The following is an 18464-nucleotide window of genomic DNA, read 5'->3' on the forward strand; positions in this document are numbered from 1 at the left end:
ACCCCATGAGCAAAGCTTTGAATAAGTATTAGGAAAAAAAAATCAGAAGCCAGTTTTTCTACAAACATGTCAACTTTGATAGACAAGATACAGGGTTGTTTAAAATGTATTATACTTTTTATTGAGGCTTCAGTACTCATCAGATCGAAAAAATTTGGCAAGGGAAAGAACACGGAACAAAATGCAAGTATATTTCAACAAAATTAGGCAGTTATCTCAGAGTGTATTGGTGAGACCAAACAGCGGACTTACAAGACTGCCATTACAACCAAACCATTTATTTTATTGTATACTGTATCCTCATGACAAAGATAAGCAAAAACGGATCCTTGGAACAAACTTGAGCGCTTGGAGACATTTCTTAATACATAGTTAAAAATCACCACTTTTAAGAATTAAGAGCACATAAATCTTTTAGACAAAAGAATGAACACACTGAAAATTAAATCTGGACAGAAGTTTTTTTAAAAAAAGGCCATTGTTTAGTAGTACAAAAGCACCAAAACCTGGCAGTTATTTCTGTAGTACATGTTCCTTATTGGAGTTGTGTCCTCCAAACCCTAGGTGTACATACCTTGCTCTTTGCTACTTTGAAGAGGAAGATAAAAGCTCTGCTTCACTTCGGGTCATGTTGTTCACCTCTGTTTATGTTCTTATGCATACTGGAAGCCCATTTGAATCAACTCTGCTTCAATCTACACAGTTAACCAGCAGGATGCATGTATTTTGCCTTTGGTTGATAATAGGTTGGATGGCAAGATGGCGCCGGTAGCGGGCGGTTAGCGTTCTCCTCCGCCGCGCCGGCTTGCCTCTTGCGATTTTCATCCTCTTTTTTCTTTTTTTTTTTTCTTTTCTCCCTTCTCGTCTCCACTTCTCTCTTTTTCTTTTTCTCCCCTCCCCCCGACTTCTTGGACCCTCTCCTCACCTTGCGAACGCTCGCTGCCGATTTGAGTGCGGGGCCGCGGGCTGGAGCCAGAGCTTAGGCGCGGAGCCGTGCTGAGTTCGATCTGGGCTTCCTGGCTTCGGCGCAGCTCGGACGCTCGGGTGCCTGCGGTCCGAAGAAGGTGGCTGTTTGTTGTTTGTGGCGCTTGCCGCCTGAAGCGTTCTCCGCGCCATTGAAGACCCAGCTTAAGATCGCCCGGGGATTGTTTGCCGAGAACGGGCTTGTCGGCCAGGAGCCTTTCTGAAGTGGAAAATCGTCCGCTGGTGGCTGGTGACTAGTCGCTTACCCCCCCCCCCGGGCTTGGAAGCCTAGAGCTTGGAGCCTAATTGGGAGATCTTTCGGGGTGAATGGTGGGGGCTTGCGTTTTTTCTGAAATTTGTGGTCCCTGCTGCTGGAATAAAATAAGGCGAAATTCCGGGGGTGAGGCGGTGGAAGGAAGACCCTCTCTGACTGATTTCAGCTTGTTGGATGACCGCCATGTTGGGCTCCCTGTGGGCAGCTCCTGCTTCGCTCCTAACCCCAGACTGCTTACCCTGCCTTCCCTGGACTACCTGCAGAAACATCTTGCTACTCCTTCAAGGAAGGGTAAAGGGGAAAACAGGGACTATTCATCATTGCATTTGGCTTTTGTTGTTCCCGCTGCTGCCTGTTGTCTATAAATTGAACAACTTAGTGAGTAACATCTCCACTCTGGCACTTTCTCTGGACTTAACATTAACTCAAACAGCCTGGGAAAAATCTACTACCATCAATAATATTACCAAGATCAGTAAAGCCCAAAAGGCAAGGCTGCGAGCCACTAGAGGATGGACTTGAGCCAATTGGGGAGTGGGGGGGGAAACACTATTATTCTTTTTATGTTTATTTATACCTATATATATTTAATTTAAATTAATTTACTTTGTATATGTTTTAAAATTGTATTAGAATATTTGTGTTATTAGTTAATTTTTTTTTCTTTTTTCTTTTTTCTTTTTCTTTCTTTCTTTATTCTGCCTGGTATGGAGGGGGAGGCCTGTTTGACCAGCAAGGGGCCTTTCAACATCCCTGTGGTTATGGGTAGAGGGCGATATGGCGTTGGCGCAGCCCCCACTCGTGTTAGTAGAACGGTGAACAGATGTTTGAAGGCTGTTCACTGTTCTGAGGCTGTGACCAACCCCCAGAATCGAGGTAACCAGTTCAGCCAGCCTTCCACTCTAACTCTGCTGCTGTTGAATGGCAGGTCTGTATCCAATAAGCCCCAGCTAATTCAAGATCTTATTCTGGAGGAGGATGCAGACCTGGCATGCATAACCGAGACGTGGCTTAATGGGGAGGGTGGTCCTCCTCTGGCTCTCATCTGCCCGCCCGGTTATGATGTCCAGCACCAGGGTAGACTGGAAGGGCGGGGGGGGGGAGTAGCCATTGTATATAAATCCATCTTGGAGGTTACCAGGCGCTCCTCGGCGGTAAGGCCTGGTCTAGAGGCCCTTCACGTGTCGATTGGGGCCAGGGATGGAATTGGGATTTTGCTGGGCTACCGCGCTCCCTGCGGCCCAGCCACTTCCCTTCCGGAGCTGGCCGACTTTGTCTCCGCGGCATTGTTGGGATCCCCGAGGCTTTTAGTCCTGGGTGATTTCAACGTGCATGCGGAGGCAGAGGTTACTGGGCCAGCTTCTGAGTTCTTGGAAACCATGGCTTCCTTGAACATGTCCCAACATGTCAACGGCCCCACCCACGTGCGCGGTCACACACTGGACCTGGTCTTTTCCTCCAATTGGGGCGAGAGTGGTCTGATGGTGGCGGACCTGGTGTCAGTCCCCTTGTCATGGTCAGACCACCACCTGATCAAATGTAACCTCACAGTGGCTCTCCCCCCACGCAGGGAGCAAGGGCCTATTGCTATGGCCCGCCCTCGAAGACTACTGGATCCGATTGGTTTCCAAGATGCCATGAGAGGGATTACTGCTGACCTGGCTAGCGCTCCTGTCGACGTTCTGGTGGATAGCTGGTCTACCGCTGCCACCCGGGCAGTAGACACGATCGCGCCCAAACGCCCTCTCCGACGCAGAACACGTCCGGCGCCCTGGTTTTCCCAGGAGCTCCGGGCGATGAAGCGAATAAGGAGAAGGCTAGAGCGTAGATGGAGGAAGAATCCGACGGACGATAACTGGATAGCCGTCAAGGTCGCAACTAACCTTTACCTGAGTAAGGTGAAGGCTGCTAGTAGATCATTCTTCGCTAACCGGATAAGCGAAGCATCCAACCAGCAGGCGGAACTTTTCCGTATAGTACGCGACCTATCCGGAGTTGGCCCGGGAGATCGGCCTCCCCCTAGTTTTTCTCCGGACCAATTTGCGGCATTTTTTAAAGCTAAAGTGGAGGCCATCCGCCGGGAGCTCTCTCCCTTTTTAAATACAGTGAATCGAGCTGAGATGTCCAGCGCTCCGTCTTGCCCGGTTATTCTTGACTCTTTTCAGCCAGTTACACCTGACTCTGTGACCAGAGCGCTTGACCGCTGTCGGGCCACCACCTCCTCCTTGGACCCTTGCCCGGCCTGGCTAATCAAAGCAGCCAGGCCGAAAACAACTGAATGGGCCACAGCTATAATAAATGGGTCTTTCCTTGAGGGCAGATTTCCATCTGCCCTCAAGGAGACACTCATTAGGCCCATACGAAAGAAATCTAATTTGGCGGCGGACGAAATTGGCAATTATAGGCCCGTCGCCAATATTTCTTTCATGAGCAAAGTGGTGGAGAGGGTGGTGGCAGACCAGCTTCAGGCGCTCTTGGATGAAACAGATGCACTGGACCCATTCCAGTCGGGCTTCAGGCCGCGCCACGGGACAGAGACGGCATTGGTCGCCCTGTATGATGACCTCCTGAGGGAGGCCGACAGGGGCAAACTGTCTCTGTTGGTCCTCCTCGATATTTCGGCGGCCTTTGATACCGTCGACCACGGTATCCTCCTGGGGAGGCTCTCCGAGTTGGGAATCGGTGGCCAGGCGTTAGCCTGGCTCCGTTCCTTCCTGGAGGACCGTCCCCAGAGAGTTCAGCTTGGGGAGAGGGTCTCGGCCCCGTGGAGCTCCAATTGTGGGGTTCCACAGGGTTCGATTATCTCCCCAATGTTATTTAACATCTATATGAGGCCACTAGCGGGGGTCATCAGGAGGTGTGGAGCGAGGTGTCACCAGTACGCTGATGACACTCAGCTCTATATCTCCTTTTTGCCAACTGCAGGTGATGCCGTCCTGACCCTTCAGCGCTGCCTGGAGACTATACTGGAATGGATGCAGGAAAATGGTCTACGGCTGAACCCGGACAAGACGGAAGTCCTGAGGGTGGGGCCCCCCGTGGTTGGTGGCCTGGTTGGCCCTCTCTCTTTTGGGGGGGCGGCCTTGGCCCCGGCGAGTGGGGTCCGCAGCTTGGGCATACACTTGGACCCGACGCTCACCATGGAAACACAGGTGACGTCGGTTGTCCGCTCCGCCTATTTCCATCTTTGGCGGATTGCCCGGCTGCGGCCCTACCTCGACACGGGGGCCCTCACTACCTTAGTACACGCACTCGTAATCTCAAGATTAGATCACTGCAACGCGCTCTACGTGGGGCTACCTTTGAGGCTGATACGGAAACTTCAGATGGTGCAGAATGCAGCAGCCAGACTTCTCACCGGTGGGAGAAAATACCATCATATTTCTCCCATTCTGGCTAGACTGCATTGGCTGCCCATTTGTTTCCGTATCGACTTCAAAGTCTTAATGCTCACTTATAAGGCCCTAAACGGTTTGGGACCTCGATACTTGGCGGAACGCCTTCACCCACCAAGTTCTACCCGAACCACCCGCGCGAGCCTGGAGGTGAGGCTGAGGGGCCTGACGCCGAGGGAGGCCCGGAGAGAGAAGACAAGAAACCGGGCCTTCTCGGCGGTGGCTCCTCGCCTTTGGAACAATCTCCCTCCTGAGATTCGCGCGGCCCCTTCGCTGGGCACATTTAAAACTCAATTAAAAACTTGGCTTTATATCAAGGCCTTCCCTCCTGCCAGCGTTTAATTTAATTTAATTTACTTTTCTCTTCTTTTTTAGTTATTATTTATGATTCATTATGTTTTGCTAATTGACATTTGATACTTTTGGTTTATGCTGTTATAATTTGTATATTTTATGTTAGCCGCTCAGAGTGGTACTGACCTACCAGATGGGCGGGATACAAATCAAATAAATAAATAAATAAATAAAAAATAAATAAATAGGGGGATTCATTTCTAGAATCAGCCTACTTTGTTGTTCATCTAGAATCTTGCATATTCATGTTTTAGAAGAAAACAGAATGGAAATGTTTCTGGGACAGATAATAATTTGGTGTAAAACCAAGTTAATGAGGCTTCATACTGAGGCTGTTATCATTGCATTGGCAGGAGGCTGGATCCATTTTGCATATTAAAAAGTACACATTGATACAATTCACTTGTGCTCAGCAGTTTTCAATAGGCAGGGCTTTGAAACAAATCTGTTCTTGCTTTATGCTTATAGAAACAAAATGTATTGGCTGTTCTGTATCTTTGATTTAAAGAGGTAGTTATGATTAGGCCTTTATCACTATGTAGCTTACAAGTAAAGGTGGTGGTGGTGAGAATAAATCAGGTTGCTAAAAATATAAGCAGAGAACTGGCAACATTTTCAAGATGAAAGTGACATGCCACTGAATCTAGAACTGAAAGGATGTGTTGTTGGGCTAGGCCATTCCCATCAGCACTAGTTAGCTGGAGAGCAAAGCATTAAATCCTGAAAACAAAAAACAAAACCTATACACATTATAAATGGCATCACTCTGGGTCCATAACATTTCTCCAAACACAAACAAAACAAAAAAAGAAAGGTCCAAAGACAATAAATTTGGGCAATGGAGAATGCAAGGGTAAAATTTCATGGAAGGAGTAGCTATAAGTAATTGGTGGATGGTGGAAAGCTTCTGGATTTTCAGACTAGTACTAAAGGCCTTCTCTAGAAATCTCCTGTAGGAAACTAGAGCACCTCAATAAACAAAGTAGAGTCCACAAGACCCTTAGAAAAATATAACCAGAACATGGACCAAACTAGGATGAATCACAAGGTGAGGAGACAAGCAATATGAACAAGTAATGCACTAACACTAAAACCACTGAACCCACAATAACTGGTTATGCGGAATACCTTCTGTCCCTCTTAAGCAATCTACAGCAATCCAAACAGAGACTAATTTGCATTCTCACAGGACAACATTTTGGCACAAGATTGTTTCACTAAATGTGTTCAAGTCTTTATAAATAGAATAATTTCAACTAGGATAATCAGCATTTCCTCAGCAAAGAGGGACATTCACATTATAAGGTCTTGTATCATAAAGCTGTAGACCCTGGTTCTGTTCCAGTTAGAAAATTAGTCAGAGAGTAAGGCTTCCTCCCATTAAAATCAAGAGCTAATACTGGATTTCTCGAGCCTTCTTTACACAGGTTGTTCTAGTCCTCATCGTTGGGTGCATACGAAAACCCCAAAAAAGCATCCGTTGCACTGGAACTGCTGGCAGATAAGTCAGGGGTACGGATGATGGAACTGGGAACGGCTTCCCGAGTGAATTCTGGATCAAAATGCCGAAGATCAGCAGGGCCAGCCTTGAAAAGTAAAGACAAATTATTTGTGAGCAAACTTCAGCTTATATCAATAATAATTATGCCAGTTTTTTTTGCAGTTGACTCATTTATCTTATAAAAATGTTTTATGAATACATTTGGGTTTTAGTTGAAGATTATATTAACATTTCGAGATCTTGCTTCTTGTGTCTATCTGGCATCTTTGAGTGAAAAGTAGTTTCAAAATCTTTGACCAATAGTTAATAATAAAATATGGTATAGCGATTTGAATCAGATATCATGGGTTCACATTGTCTTCCCTTTTCCCCTAGGTCAGTGATGGCGAACCTATGGCACGTGTGCCAGAGCTGGCACACGGAGCCCTCTCTGTGGGCACACGAGCCATAAGTTGCAATAGACAAATACTTACCTGTCTTCCAATCCCAGATTTTGGCACTCCCCTCTGCTGGTGCAGTGGTCCAGGACAGGGGTATAATGGTGATCATTACCAGTCTAGTTCAATGAGGGATTGGAGAACCAGTAAGTATTTATTTGTTAATACCGCCCCCGGGGGGGTGGGTTTGAAACCAAGCATTTAACCCTTGCAGTGCAGGAGCAGTTTTTTCTAAACTAAAACCTCAGCATTCAGGTTTTAATTGCAATATTGGCACTTTGAAATAAAATAAGTTGATTTTGTGATGCAGTTTGGGCACTCAGGCTTAAAAAGGTTCACCATCACTGCCCTAGGTAGTAACCATCACTTAACTGTTACATCCAAACAAGATGAACCATGATTCCTCCAAACCATAATCTGCTTTGAAACTATAATTCAAGATTTTTTTTCTGATTTTGATTTGAAAGCAAAGGATGATACACAGGCTGAAAGTGCAACCCCAGTGGGTGAAACATGATGTAATTCTGATTTCTAAAAGGACCAGCATGGTTCAAGACAGCAAAATCAAGTATAAATGTCAGACTGCAGGCATTTCAGTACTACCAACCCCTGAAAGTAATCAGAGCAGACTATTTCCCAGTTTTACAAAATAGGGAACTGTTGATAGCTAGAACAAACTACTCACTACTTTAGGATCAAATGGTGGTGTTATTCTCTTGTTATATAAGTCATCCCAGTTGATTGGACTGAAGAACATATGATTTTTTATCTCAAGCTGTGAAGAGGAAAAATAAATGGTTGTCAATCAATTGAAGGCACACATTTACCTTCATCTAGTTGCAACTGTGCAAATACCTACATTTCCAAACATCCCAATGCAGGAAAGCATATCCATACTAGGGCTGTTTCTCAATTTGTCAGGAACCTCATCTGTTCCTTGCACTTGCATAATTGCAAAGTAGGGTACAGTATATAATGGTACAAACATCTCTCTGTACACCCCTCTGGCAATATGTATATGCATGTGTGCAGAGAAAGGGAGAGAGAGACTGATTTAAAGAAAGAAGCAGCACAAATGAACAAGGATCATCATGTTGCATGGGGGGCAAATACATCATATGAAAAACTATAAATGGAAATGCAGACTTATTTTTAAAATATAGTATACAATAAAATCAATAATATTCAATATCTACCATGTCTATTAAAACTGACCTTATATGCAAATGATATGTGGCTAAATATGAATGTTCGCCCCGACTCTCTTAGTTTTATGCATTCTCCACTTTGATTTATTCTAGATACTACTTAAGACCAAAGTTTCAGAGCTATTGCCTTAAACCCTCTAAACCCAGGGTCCCCACCCCTGGTCTGCATCCCGGTACCATGAGAGAAATGACCAGAAAAGTACAGGGAGTGGAGACAATTTGATTAGACAATAGCAAAGAAGGAACATGGAAGATTAACCAGTAGTAGACAGGAAAATGGGGGAAGTGGTAAAACCGCACAGATATTTAAATACTGCTAAGGATGGCATCTTCAGCAAGTCAAGGAATGTATAATAATGACAGGCACTTCTCTACAAGGTGCATCACATACAAAGTCTGTCTTGGCTCCTAGTCTCTTCTTCTTATCTTTATGGAGAAGTCCTTGCAGGATATCACAAGCTGCTATGGTCTTGGTTCCTTGAATATGAAGTGGCTTGTGCAGAATATTATCATACATCTGAGATACATCACGGCTGTAAAATGGAGGCTAACAAAAGAGATGGGGACAAGGGTGGAAAAGACATGAGTTGCATGCGCATAATATATTTATTGACATGCTGGTTTCAGATAGACTGTTATTCATGCTGATTGTGTTTGTACTGTTGTGGAGAGGTGAAGAAGAACACAGGCCAATGTGCTTTGGATTTGCTTCATCTGCTATTATGAGTCCTTTTAAACAAAACACAACATGAATGATTCTGTCACTTGTTTGGCTATGATTAAAATTACGGTACACAGTTTCTCTAGCATATGCATGTGACCCAGAGTTTGGCAGAATTGCTTTTGGACTGAAACTTCTGGAATTCCTTAGCCAACATAGCATGTGACCATGATGGGGGTGGGTAGGGTGCGAGTCTGGGAAGTTTCATACAACCACACAGCTTTGAGAAACTCTAATGTAACTCCACCTCATCCTGCACATAAGCATAGACTACCAGAGCTCTCAAGTCAAAGCTTCAACCCTTCTTCATCAGCAAAGATGATGATACCATCTGCAACTCTCTCAAACGTCCTTGCCTCCTCTGAGCTGTGATATAGTCCTCAAAGGCAAGGGATTTTCCCAGTATATGGTTGTAATGTAATATAAGGGTTCAGGATGACTTGAACTAAAATGAGAAATGAAGGCACATTGTGCATTATGTGTCTTAATTGTGCATTATGTGTCTTAATTCACTTATAGCAACCCTAATGAGGTTTTTGAGGTACTTGAGATGTCAATGCCCAGTGAGTCTCCATGATCCAATAGGGACTTAAACACAACCCTCCCAAGTCCTGTCTAACACTATCCATTACATCATAATGACTATCACGTTAGACACATTACAAAACATCCACTTCTGGCAGAGGAAGCTTTCCTCATGAAACTGCAAACTTTCTTCATGACAGGAGTACCTTTACAACTGCAGGCATTCATCATGCCTATAGGGTAGTGGTTCCCAACCTTGGGTTCCCAGATGTTCTTGGACTAAAAGTCCTAGAAGCCTTCCCTGTTAGCTGTGCTGGCCAGGATTTCTGGGAACATCTGGGGACCCAAGGTAACTTGGAATGACTGCATAGGGACTGGTATGATGCTTGCAGTTCAAAATGTGCCACAGTTTTGAGGAAAGCTTACATTTCAAAATTTTCAATATGTGGATCCCATGATGGCTGGGACCCAAAAAACAATGGCCAACAATGGCTCTCAGCATCCTGCAACCGTAACTGGCTGGCACAAATAGGGCAGTTGCACCAGTTCTGCAGTTTGTCAACTATATGTTATTCAGATCTCAGCTCTGTTTGACTTAAGCCTGTTGGCATACAGGGTAAAGCAAAGAAGACATTATCATGTCATAGACTATCAGATCATACAAATTCTTCTTAAGTGCCAAAAGGAGATATAAGTCTCTACACAGTTCAATGGACTTTAGTATCGCTTCCCAAACCTGGCAGGAGTGGGGAGGTTTGCATCTGGAATAAAGAAATCTGCTTGTATACACCTCTCAGCTTGGGAATCCTTTCTCAAATGACTTTTAGTTCTGAGAATTATTGTCTGTAATTTTTCAGCTTCTGTTTCTTTTTGAAAAGTAAGCTCAGTTTTCAAATGCCTACCAAGCCAAACAGCATTTCATAAAGGACTGCTCCAAGACACCACCAGTCTACAGTTCTGTCATAGGGCTCCTTCTTCAGCACTTCTGGAGCCAAGTACTATGAAAAGATAACACAATTAAAACACACATTGACACATCAATATGATCCACATAGAACACTTCTAACAAAACAATTCCAGAAGCTTTCCAGTATGGCATGGCTTTGTAAGCTACTGCTTCAACTCATGATAGAGTAATTTTTCCAGGTTCGATGGCAGCTTTGCAAATTATATGAGGCTAGTTAACCCATATCAAGAATGTCTTGTTTTTTCAGCTGCTGGCTGTTCTTTGGTGAGAAAGTGAAATTCCCAGTGTTATGAGCTTATCTGCATGCAATTTTCCACAGAGTTTTGCCCAAGGCACCTTGCAATATATTAAATAAGCTACTCAAAAGCAAGTATTCATCTATCCTTCCCAAGAGGTTTTTAAAAATGAAGTTCCACTTGTTTTCTTGTCTGTAGTTTCCATATCAAAAGTCCTGTGAGAAAAAATAACTGATAAATATTCTAGTCATTTCTTTCCTCGGTTGTTTTTTTCCTCAGATATAACTAGCACCAGTAACCTTCTGTGGTAAATTCCATTGTGAAATCCTATATAAATATCTTTTAAATACTGTACTGGGAATCAGGTTTTGTCTTAAAACAGGTGTGGCAACCCTTGGCACGCCAGAGGTTTTCCACTCTAATTCGCAGAATCCCCAGTCTGTAATGCCAAAGATAAAATACTATGGGATATGTAGTCGTAAACGTCTGGAGGGCCATGCTCTCTTAAATCAAGACTGTTTGTCCCATTTTAGATTGAGTATGCAAAATGAAGTTTGTTTTAGGCTCACCATTATACCATCAGCCAGTCCAATACTACATATGCTTTGAAAACTTAAATCATATTGGGCTGGGATATAGTTCTATATTTCTTATTCAACAATGGTGTTCAGTTCCTAATAAAACCAAAGGTTGTTGGTGGTGGTGGTGGGGAATGGTGCATTAAAAATAGATGAAAAAAATAACCATCAATATCATACCTCTGGGGTACCACAAAAAGTGGATGTTGTTTCTTCTGGTTCCATTCCTTCTTTGCATAGTCCAAAATCTGTCAGTATGATGTGACCCTGAGGGGAAAAAAAAGGATCAGTGTCGGCTTCCTTAGAATGTTGTTTTTTTAAATGTTGATACTTTTGTGTGTGTAGGCATCCTTCAGTCTCGAGAGACTATGGTATCGTGCTCTGTATGGAGGTCTTGGAACAGTGTCTTGTGTGGCTGAGAAGGCCAATTTGAGAGTGACAATCCCTTCCACACTGAAGACAAATCCAATCTGTCCCCTGTCCAGCTCCCTGGTTTTGCTTGTTTCGGGACTGCCTGTTTGCCTCAGTCTGCTGTACAAGTGTCTCTTCAAATTGGGAGAGGCCATGATGCAACGCCTGCCTCCAGGCTGAACGCTCAGACGTCAAGGTTTCCCATCTGTTGAGGTCTATTCCTAAGGCCTTCAGATCCCGCTTGCAGATGTCCTTGTAACGCAGCTGTGGTCTCCCTCGGGGGTGGCTACCCTGCACTAATTCTCCATACAGGAGATCTTTTGGAATCCGACCATCAGCCATTCTCACAACGTGCCCAAGCCAACGTAGACGGCTTGGGCACTTTTATGCTTCTGTTTAATCTGGTTGCCCAAGTTCATTACTGAAGTATTCCTGCTAACAGATTGATATTGTCAAGTCCAACAATCTTAGTACTTGTTAGAATTCAAGAATAAATAATACCAGTTTCACAATGAACTGGTGCTCTTTAGTCTAGAGAAAAGGTGCCTGAGGGGGGAGGGACATACTGTAATTGAGACATATAAAATTATGCAGGGGATGGATAAGGTGGATAGAGAGAAGCTCTTTTCCCTCTCACGCAAAACTAGAACCAATTTTTCCCCAACCACTGTCCATGGCTTGCTTCTCAATGGATAAATGTGTTGCAGTGGAATGAGTAACAAAATGTATAAAGATATTTTTTCCAATGTGGAGGTTGATTCTTAGATCATGTTCTGTATCCAGCTATGCATACTTCAGTTGATATACACAAAACCATCTAAAAATCAGGTTCATCTTTTTAAGGAACTCAGAACCAAAGAGGTGCCTGGGAAAGGGGTGTGCTGCTGCATGAAAATTCCTTTACGGGGAATAATATGGTCCTAATTATACTTGAGGGGCAGAGGAACTAGAGACCGAATTGCTAACATGCGCTGGATTATGGAGAAAGACAGAGAGTTCCAGAAACACATCTACTTCTGCTTTATTGACTATGCAAAAGCCTTTGACTGTGTGGGCCACAGCAAACTATGGCAAGTCCCTAAAGAAATGTGAGTGCCTGACCACCTTATATATCTCCTGAGAAACCTATATGTGGAACAGGAAGCAACGGTTAGAACTGGATATGGAAACACTGATTGGTTCAAAATGGGGAAAGGAGTACGACAAGGCTGTATATTGTCCCCCTGCTTATTTAACTTGTATGCAGAATACATCATGCGAAAGGCTGGACTGGAGGAATCTGAAGCCAGAATTAAGATTGCCAGAAGAAATATCAACAATCTCAGATATGCAGATGATACCACTCTGATGGCAGAAAATGAGGAGGAATTAAGGAACCTTGTAATGAGGGTGAAAGGTAAAGGTAAAGATTGCCTTTGACATTTTTAGTCCAGTCCTGTCCGACTCTAGGGGGCGGTGCTCATCCCGTTTTTCAAGCTGTAGAGCCAGCACTTGTCCGAAGACAATTTCCCTTGTCACGTGGCCAGACTGACTAGGGAACACCGTTTTACCTTCCCACCGAGGTGGTACCTATTTATCTACTGCCATTTACATCCTTTTGAACTGCTAGGTTGGCGAGGAGCTGGGACAAAGTGACGGGAGCTCACTCCGTCGCGTGGATTCGATCTTAGGACTGCTGGTCTTCTGACCCTGCAGCACAGGCTTCTGCGATTTAGCCCGCAGTGCCACCACGTCCCCACGAGGGTGAAAGAGGAGAGCGCAAAAAAATGGTCTGAAGCTCAACATCAAAAAAACTAAGATCATGGCCACTGGTCCCATCACCTCCTGGCAAATAGAAGGGGAAGATATGGAGGTAGTGTCAGATTTTACTTTCTTGGGCTCCATGATCACTGCAGATGGAGACAGCAGCCCCAAAATGAAAAGATGCCTGCTTCTTGGGAGGAAAGCAATGACAAACTTCGACAGCATCTTAAAAAGCAGAGACATCACCTTGCCAACAAAAGTACAAATAGTCAAAGCTATGGTTTTTCCTGTAGTGATGTACGGAAGTGAGAGCTGGACCATAAAGAAAGCTGACCACCGAATAATTGATGCCTTTGAATTGTGGTGCTGGAGGAGGCTCTTGAGAGTCCCCTGGACTGCAAGGAGAACAAACCTATCCATTCTAAAGGAAATCAACCCTGAGTGCTCACTGGAAGGACAGATCCTGAAGCTGAGGCTCCAGTACTTTGGCCATATCATGAGAAGAGAAGACTCCTTGGAAAAGACCTTGATGTCGGGAAAGTTTGAAGGCAGGAGGAGAAGGGGACAACAGAGGATGAGATGGTTGGACAGTGTCATTGAAGCTACCAACATGCATTTGACCCATCTCTGGGAGGCAGTGGAAGACAGGAGGGCCTGGCGTGCTCTGGTCCATGGGGTCATGAAGAGTCGGACACGACTAAATGACTAAACAACAACAATTATACTTGTACGTTCTTTTCACACTTGACATATGCATATAATGAGAGTCAGGGTGGGTTAGTGGATGGTTTGTTAAACTAGGACTCAGGAGGTATGGATTCAATGTCTACTTGAACATGGAAACATTCTCAGAAGTATCGATGGCAAACCAGTACTCAAACATCTCTCATATCTCAAAAACCACATCATGATCACTACATTACTCAGACTTGACACAACAACAACAACAACAACATCCATACTGAAGTCTAACTTCTGATCCTTGTCATAAACCATAGCATCTGTCCTCTCTTTATGGTATCAGTTCAGTTTTTTTACAAACATGCAGAGATAACCTACCTGACAATCCAAGAGGATGTTTTCAGGTTTTAAGTCCCTAAAAAGAAGGGAGAGGTTAAGAGGGGGAAAATATATGGTTTAAGTTCTGTTAGGGTTGTACGGAGAGGCACTTATCCAGCCTCCTTAAGGGACTTGTACCTATCTGTTAAAAGCATTATAGAAAGCAGTTTCTGACTTGAGGGCAGGGCAGTCTCTTTGAAATTTTGGACTGAGACACATTCCTACTTGGTCCAGGAAGTGCAGTAAGTTCAGAGACATCTCTCCCAAACTAATGAAGCTGATCTGAAACATGGAGGAAGGTGCAAGACAGATGATGCACCCAGTTTTTCATTTCCTGATTATGCCAGGGTATGGGAAAGAGAGGTCCACTCATGGGGGGGGGGCACAAAGTGATGGCTCCTGTGAATTTTGACAGAAATTGCAAATAAATGGCCTGTGTCTGAATCAAATTATTGTACTAGAAATGATACATTAGAGATATTTTCAATCAATTCATATAGTTAAAAGACAGAATTCCCTGGGGGAACTGTTTAACATTCTGCATTAAAGGTGACACTGATTGTTGAAGTATTCTAAATTATTGTACAGGATTTGCAAATTAAGACAAATTCAAAATCATTTATTGGGGTAGTTTTTGCATGATCTTGGCACCTTAGATTCTCCTTGGCACTGAGATGTCATGCTGACCTGAACTAGTTTATTCTGCCTTCTGGGCTTTTGCACTCTTTCCTCCTTCTCCTCCTGTACAGAAGGAAGCAAGCAGCTTTCAAAACTTGCTTATGCTTTTGATAAAACACAATTCGCCCTATTTTATAAACCCACAGACCATCATTAATCTTAAATATGGTTAGTCTACAACCAAGAATTGTTTGAAACTGGCACAAACAGTGGTGTTGTGGAACCAGAGCTCACACAATTAAAACCTCACACAATAGGAAACAATTCAATTCCATAGCATTGGTTCTCTTCCATAGCATTGACAATCCTTTCTATACAGTACAGTTTGTAATAAGCCTTAAAGGTCATTAGAGGTTGTGTCTGGGGGCAAGTAGACCACTTCAACGCCTTTTGTGTTGAACTCATGCCACTGGTTTGGGGCATGTATTTATTGAATAGTATTTATTCATAGCATTTATTGAATACTTATTGACTGATTGATAAAAATTTATTTATAACCACAACCATGCTGCTCAGGTCCCTGCAATTCAAGGGAGAAATGCAATGCGAAGTATTTTTCATGGCACAGTATTTATTTTGAATGGGTGACCAAGAGCCATTAACTTTACAAAAATCTGCTCTTGGTAGAAATAAAAACTGCTTGAACAATATGGATGGATCCCACTGTCTATAGAGGGGAGGGAACTAGTTATATGGCATCTCTTAAGGACCACAGGCACTTCCAAATGTAGAAATACACCACTGGATGCAGAAACCCAGTGCATGGCAGAAGACAGAGTGTGAACACAGATAACACACCATATTCGCAACATGCTTCAGCTGCTTCCTACAGCTGAAGACAGCTGGAGGAGATGAAGACTGCTGAGGAAACCTCCTTCCATGCCCTCTGCTAGTGGAATGCCACCTCTCAGTTTGTAAGACACAACTTGAAAAAACAACAACTGGTCTGTTAAATTCTGGCTGCAACAGCTACAAGTGTAAGCATGCAGAGGCTGGACTTTTATCAAGAACTGGTGCACAAAGGAGGATGGAGAAAGCCAAAGGGACAATAATTATGTTAGGTGTTTTTGTGGCAGGAAAGAAAGGTGCCATAAGTAATGGTGCACAATCTGGCTACATGGTGACTAGTAATACTATGCAGATCTAATTTTAATGTTGCAATCCTTCTGCCAATATATATATCTATATATATCTGAAAGTGGAGTATTTTTGGTTTAAGAAAATTATTGCCATAAAAGAAGAAGGAAGGAAAGAAATAATATTTTCTCTGCTACAGTTCTTAAAATCTGATATACCGTATTCTTCTGTGTATAAGACTATACTTTTGTCGAAAATCTTTAGACTAAAAATTGAGGGTCGTCTTATACACCGAAGTAAACTGAGGAGAGAACAAAAACAAGTGGAGGGGAAAGCAGAGATCAAAGCGATCCTGCAGCACTTTGATCCCTTTCCCTCTACACTTGTTAAGCCCCACTTAGATTTCTTAATTTTGGATTTAAAAAGTGGGGGCTGTCTTATACATGGGGCGTCTTATACGTGGAAGAATACAGCATATGCATATGCAGACAGACAGACAGACAGACAGACAGACAGACAGATATAGATACAGATATAGATATAGATATAGATATAGATATAGATATAGATATAGATATAGATAATACTCCACTTTCAGATTAATATATCCCAGGAATAGATATTATAAGAAACGTCTCCTGTCTGTCATACTATACTTTACCTGTAAATGATGTTGAGTGAGTGGAGATAGCCAACTGCACTGGCCATTTCAGCTGCGTAGAAGCGTGCTCGTGGCTCACGGAAACAACGCTCTCTTTGCAAATGGAAAAACAGCTATGAACAGAAGTGAGAAATGTTGAATTTAGACCAGAGAGCTTTGCAAGTACCTTTCATCTCATGACAGCATCACTTTATTTTCTACCTTATGTTGTACTCTGAGGCTAACTGAGGAACACAGCATTAGAACACTCAGGGCCCTGCCAAAGGACACACTGAACCCATATTCAGAAGCAGTGAACCCTTAAGAGGAAAACGCTATTTGTTTATGCCAATATGAATTTGCTGCAATATGTATTTGGCAAATCAGCTTCCTTTTTATTTTTGTTAATTGATCCGTTTGGAAATAGCAGGGTCTCTCTGTTGTCTCAGGCAGCACGGTTTATGTGTTCGATGTTTCAAATATGCAAACTACATGAAAGGCATGCTTGCCTAGAAGGATAACATTGTAAGAGGAGGGAATTGGCTTTGGTCTTAAGATGTGATCTGACTCTCAGATTCAAAGCCTTTCAGGGACAGCAATGCCTATGATTCCAAGCTGAAAAATCTCCCAAGTCAAAGATATGGCAGGAAAAGACAGATAAAGCCCTTTGAACCAGACATATACAAAATCAGTGACAAGACTTTAAAAAGCAGAGTTTGAAACTGCCCCTGGCCAGTATGATGTTATGTTCTCTCTGATGAAAGACTGACGTGAAATTACCTCCCCTCCATTTACATAATCCAGTACAAAATAGAGTTTCTCTTTGGTCTGGAAGGAATAGTGTAGCCCCACAAGGAAGGGATGTTTCACATTCTTCAGTAGCACATTGCGTTCAGCCATTATGTGATTTTGCTATGAAAAAGCAAGAAAGGGAGAGTACTAAGCAAGTAAACAGACTACAATTTTGCAAACCAGCAATGACAAAAACTACATACAAGCTCGTATTCATGATCCAATGACTTGGGATCAACGTTTCTTTTCCTTTCTCCTAAGCCAAGCAGCAACCTTTGTACCGGGAACATTTTCTTTGGGACTGGAATACAGCATATCCTGGGCAAATTGTCATTTTGCAACACATCTCTAGGAAATATTGTATGTAGAAAAATGTTTCCTCTGCACATGGGAGGAAAGACTTTAATCCCTCCTTTTCCAACATGCCACAGATACAATTGTGACCAGAGCCTCCAAAACTGCACTTTGCAGTTAATAAAATATTTATTCAGCTAAAAGTTCATGAGGGGTTTAGCATGTTAGCCAGATGTTGAATTTCACTTCTTCTTTGTTCCTGTCAGAAGCAATCTAATGATGATTTTGGCGCAGAAGGATCAGCCGAGAAAGTGCTATCATTTGCAAGGAATGCTCAGCTGTGTCCACAGTCCTCATATTATTCTTCAGGGAGACTGTTTCTCTATCCCCTGTTGCATGTAGTTCACTAAGAACAAACCAAGTTCCCAGTTGAGCCAGGGAGGTAACTGGTAGAAGATAATTATTTTGTCCTGAATATTTAAAATCTTGTACACCTAAAGATTTCAAAGCAGTCTACAACTTAAAATATTCAGCAATACGTTTTGACGCCCAGTATTTATACTCAGACTATTAAAAGTTTTGCCTGTTGTGAATATAAAATAGAAACACAT

At 43.2% G+C, this 18464-nt stretch overlaps 1 protein-coding gene and 1 long non-coding RNA gene across 7 annotated transcripts in view; one reads left to right on the top strand and one right to left on the bottom strand.

Moving 5' to 3' along the window:
* Positions 1 to 606: 606 nt before the first annotated feature.
* On the top strand, positions 607 to 5725 carry LOC144589140 (uncharacterized). Its single transcript, XR_013545046.1, has 2 exons — positions 607 to 746; positions 5175 to 5725. It is a non-coding gene; the product is annotated as an uncharacterized LOC144589140 (long non-coding RNA).
* Positions 5726 to 6204: 479 nt separating this feature from the next.
* Positions 6205 to 18464, bottom strand: part of SGK2 (serum/glucocorticoid regulated kinase 2) — a 50912-nt gene continuing 38652 nt past the window's right edge. For all 6 annotated transcript variants that reach the window (XM_020801122.3, XM_020801117.3, XM_078393177.1 and 3 more), the window contains 8 exons: positions 17548 to 17679; positions 16789 to 16901; positions 14373 to 14409; positions 11340 to 11426; positions 10281 to 10376; positions 8524 to 8679; positions 7610 to 7699; positions 6205 to 6572 (listed from right to left, as the gene is read on the bottom strand). In XM_020801122.3, the coding sequence (XP_020656781.2) occupies positions 6420 to 6572; positions 7610 to 7699; positions 8524 to 8679; positions 10281 to 10376; positions 11340 to 11426; positions 14373 to 14409; positions 16789 to 16901; positions 17548 to 17679 (864 nt within the window). In that variant the 3' untranslated portion in view covers positions 6205 to 6419. The remainder of the gene's footprint in view (positions 6573 to 7609; positions 7700 to 8523; positions 8680 to 10280; positions 10377 to 11339; positions 11427 to 14372; positions 14410 to 16788; positions 16902 to 17547; positions 17680 to 18464) is intronic.

This window comes from Pogona vitticeps, chromosome 4 (assembly GCF_051106095.1).
Source record: "Pogona vitticeps strain Pit_001003342236 chromosome 4, PviZW2.1, whole genome shotgun sequence".
NCBI classification, from domain to species: Eukaryota; Metazoa; Chordata; class Lepidosauria; order Squamata; family Agamidae; genus Pogona; species Pogona vitticeps.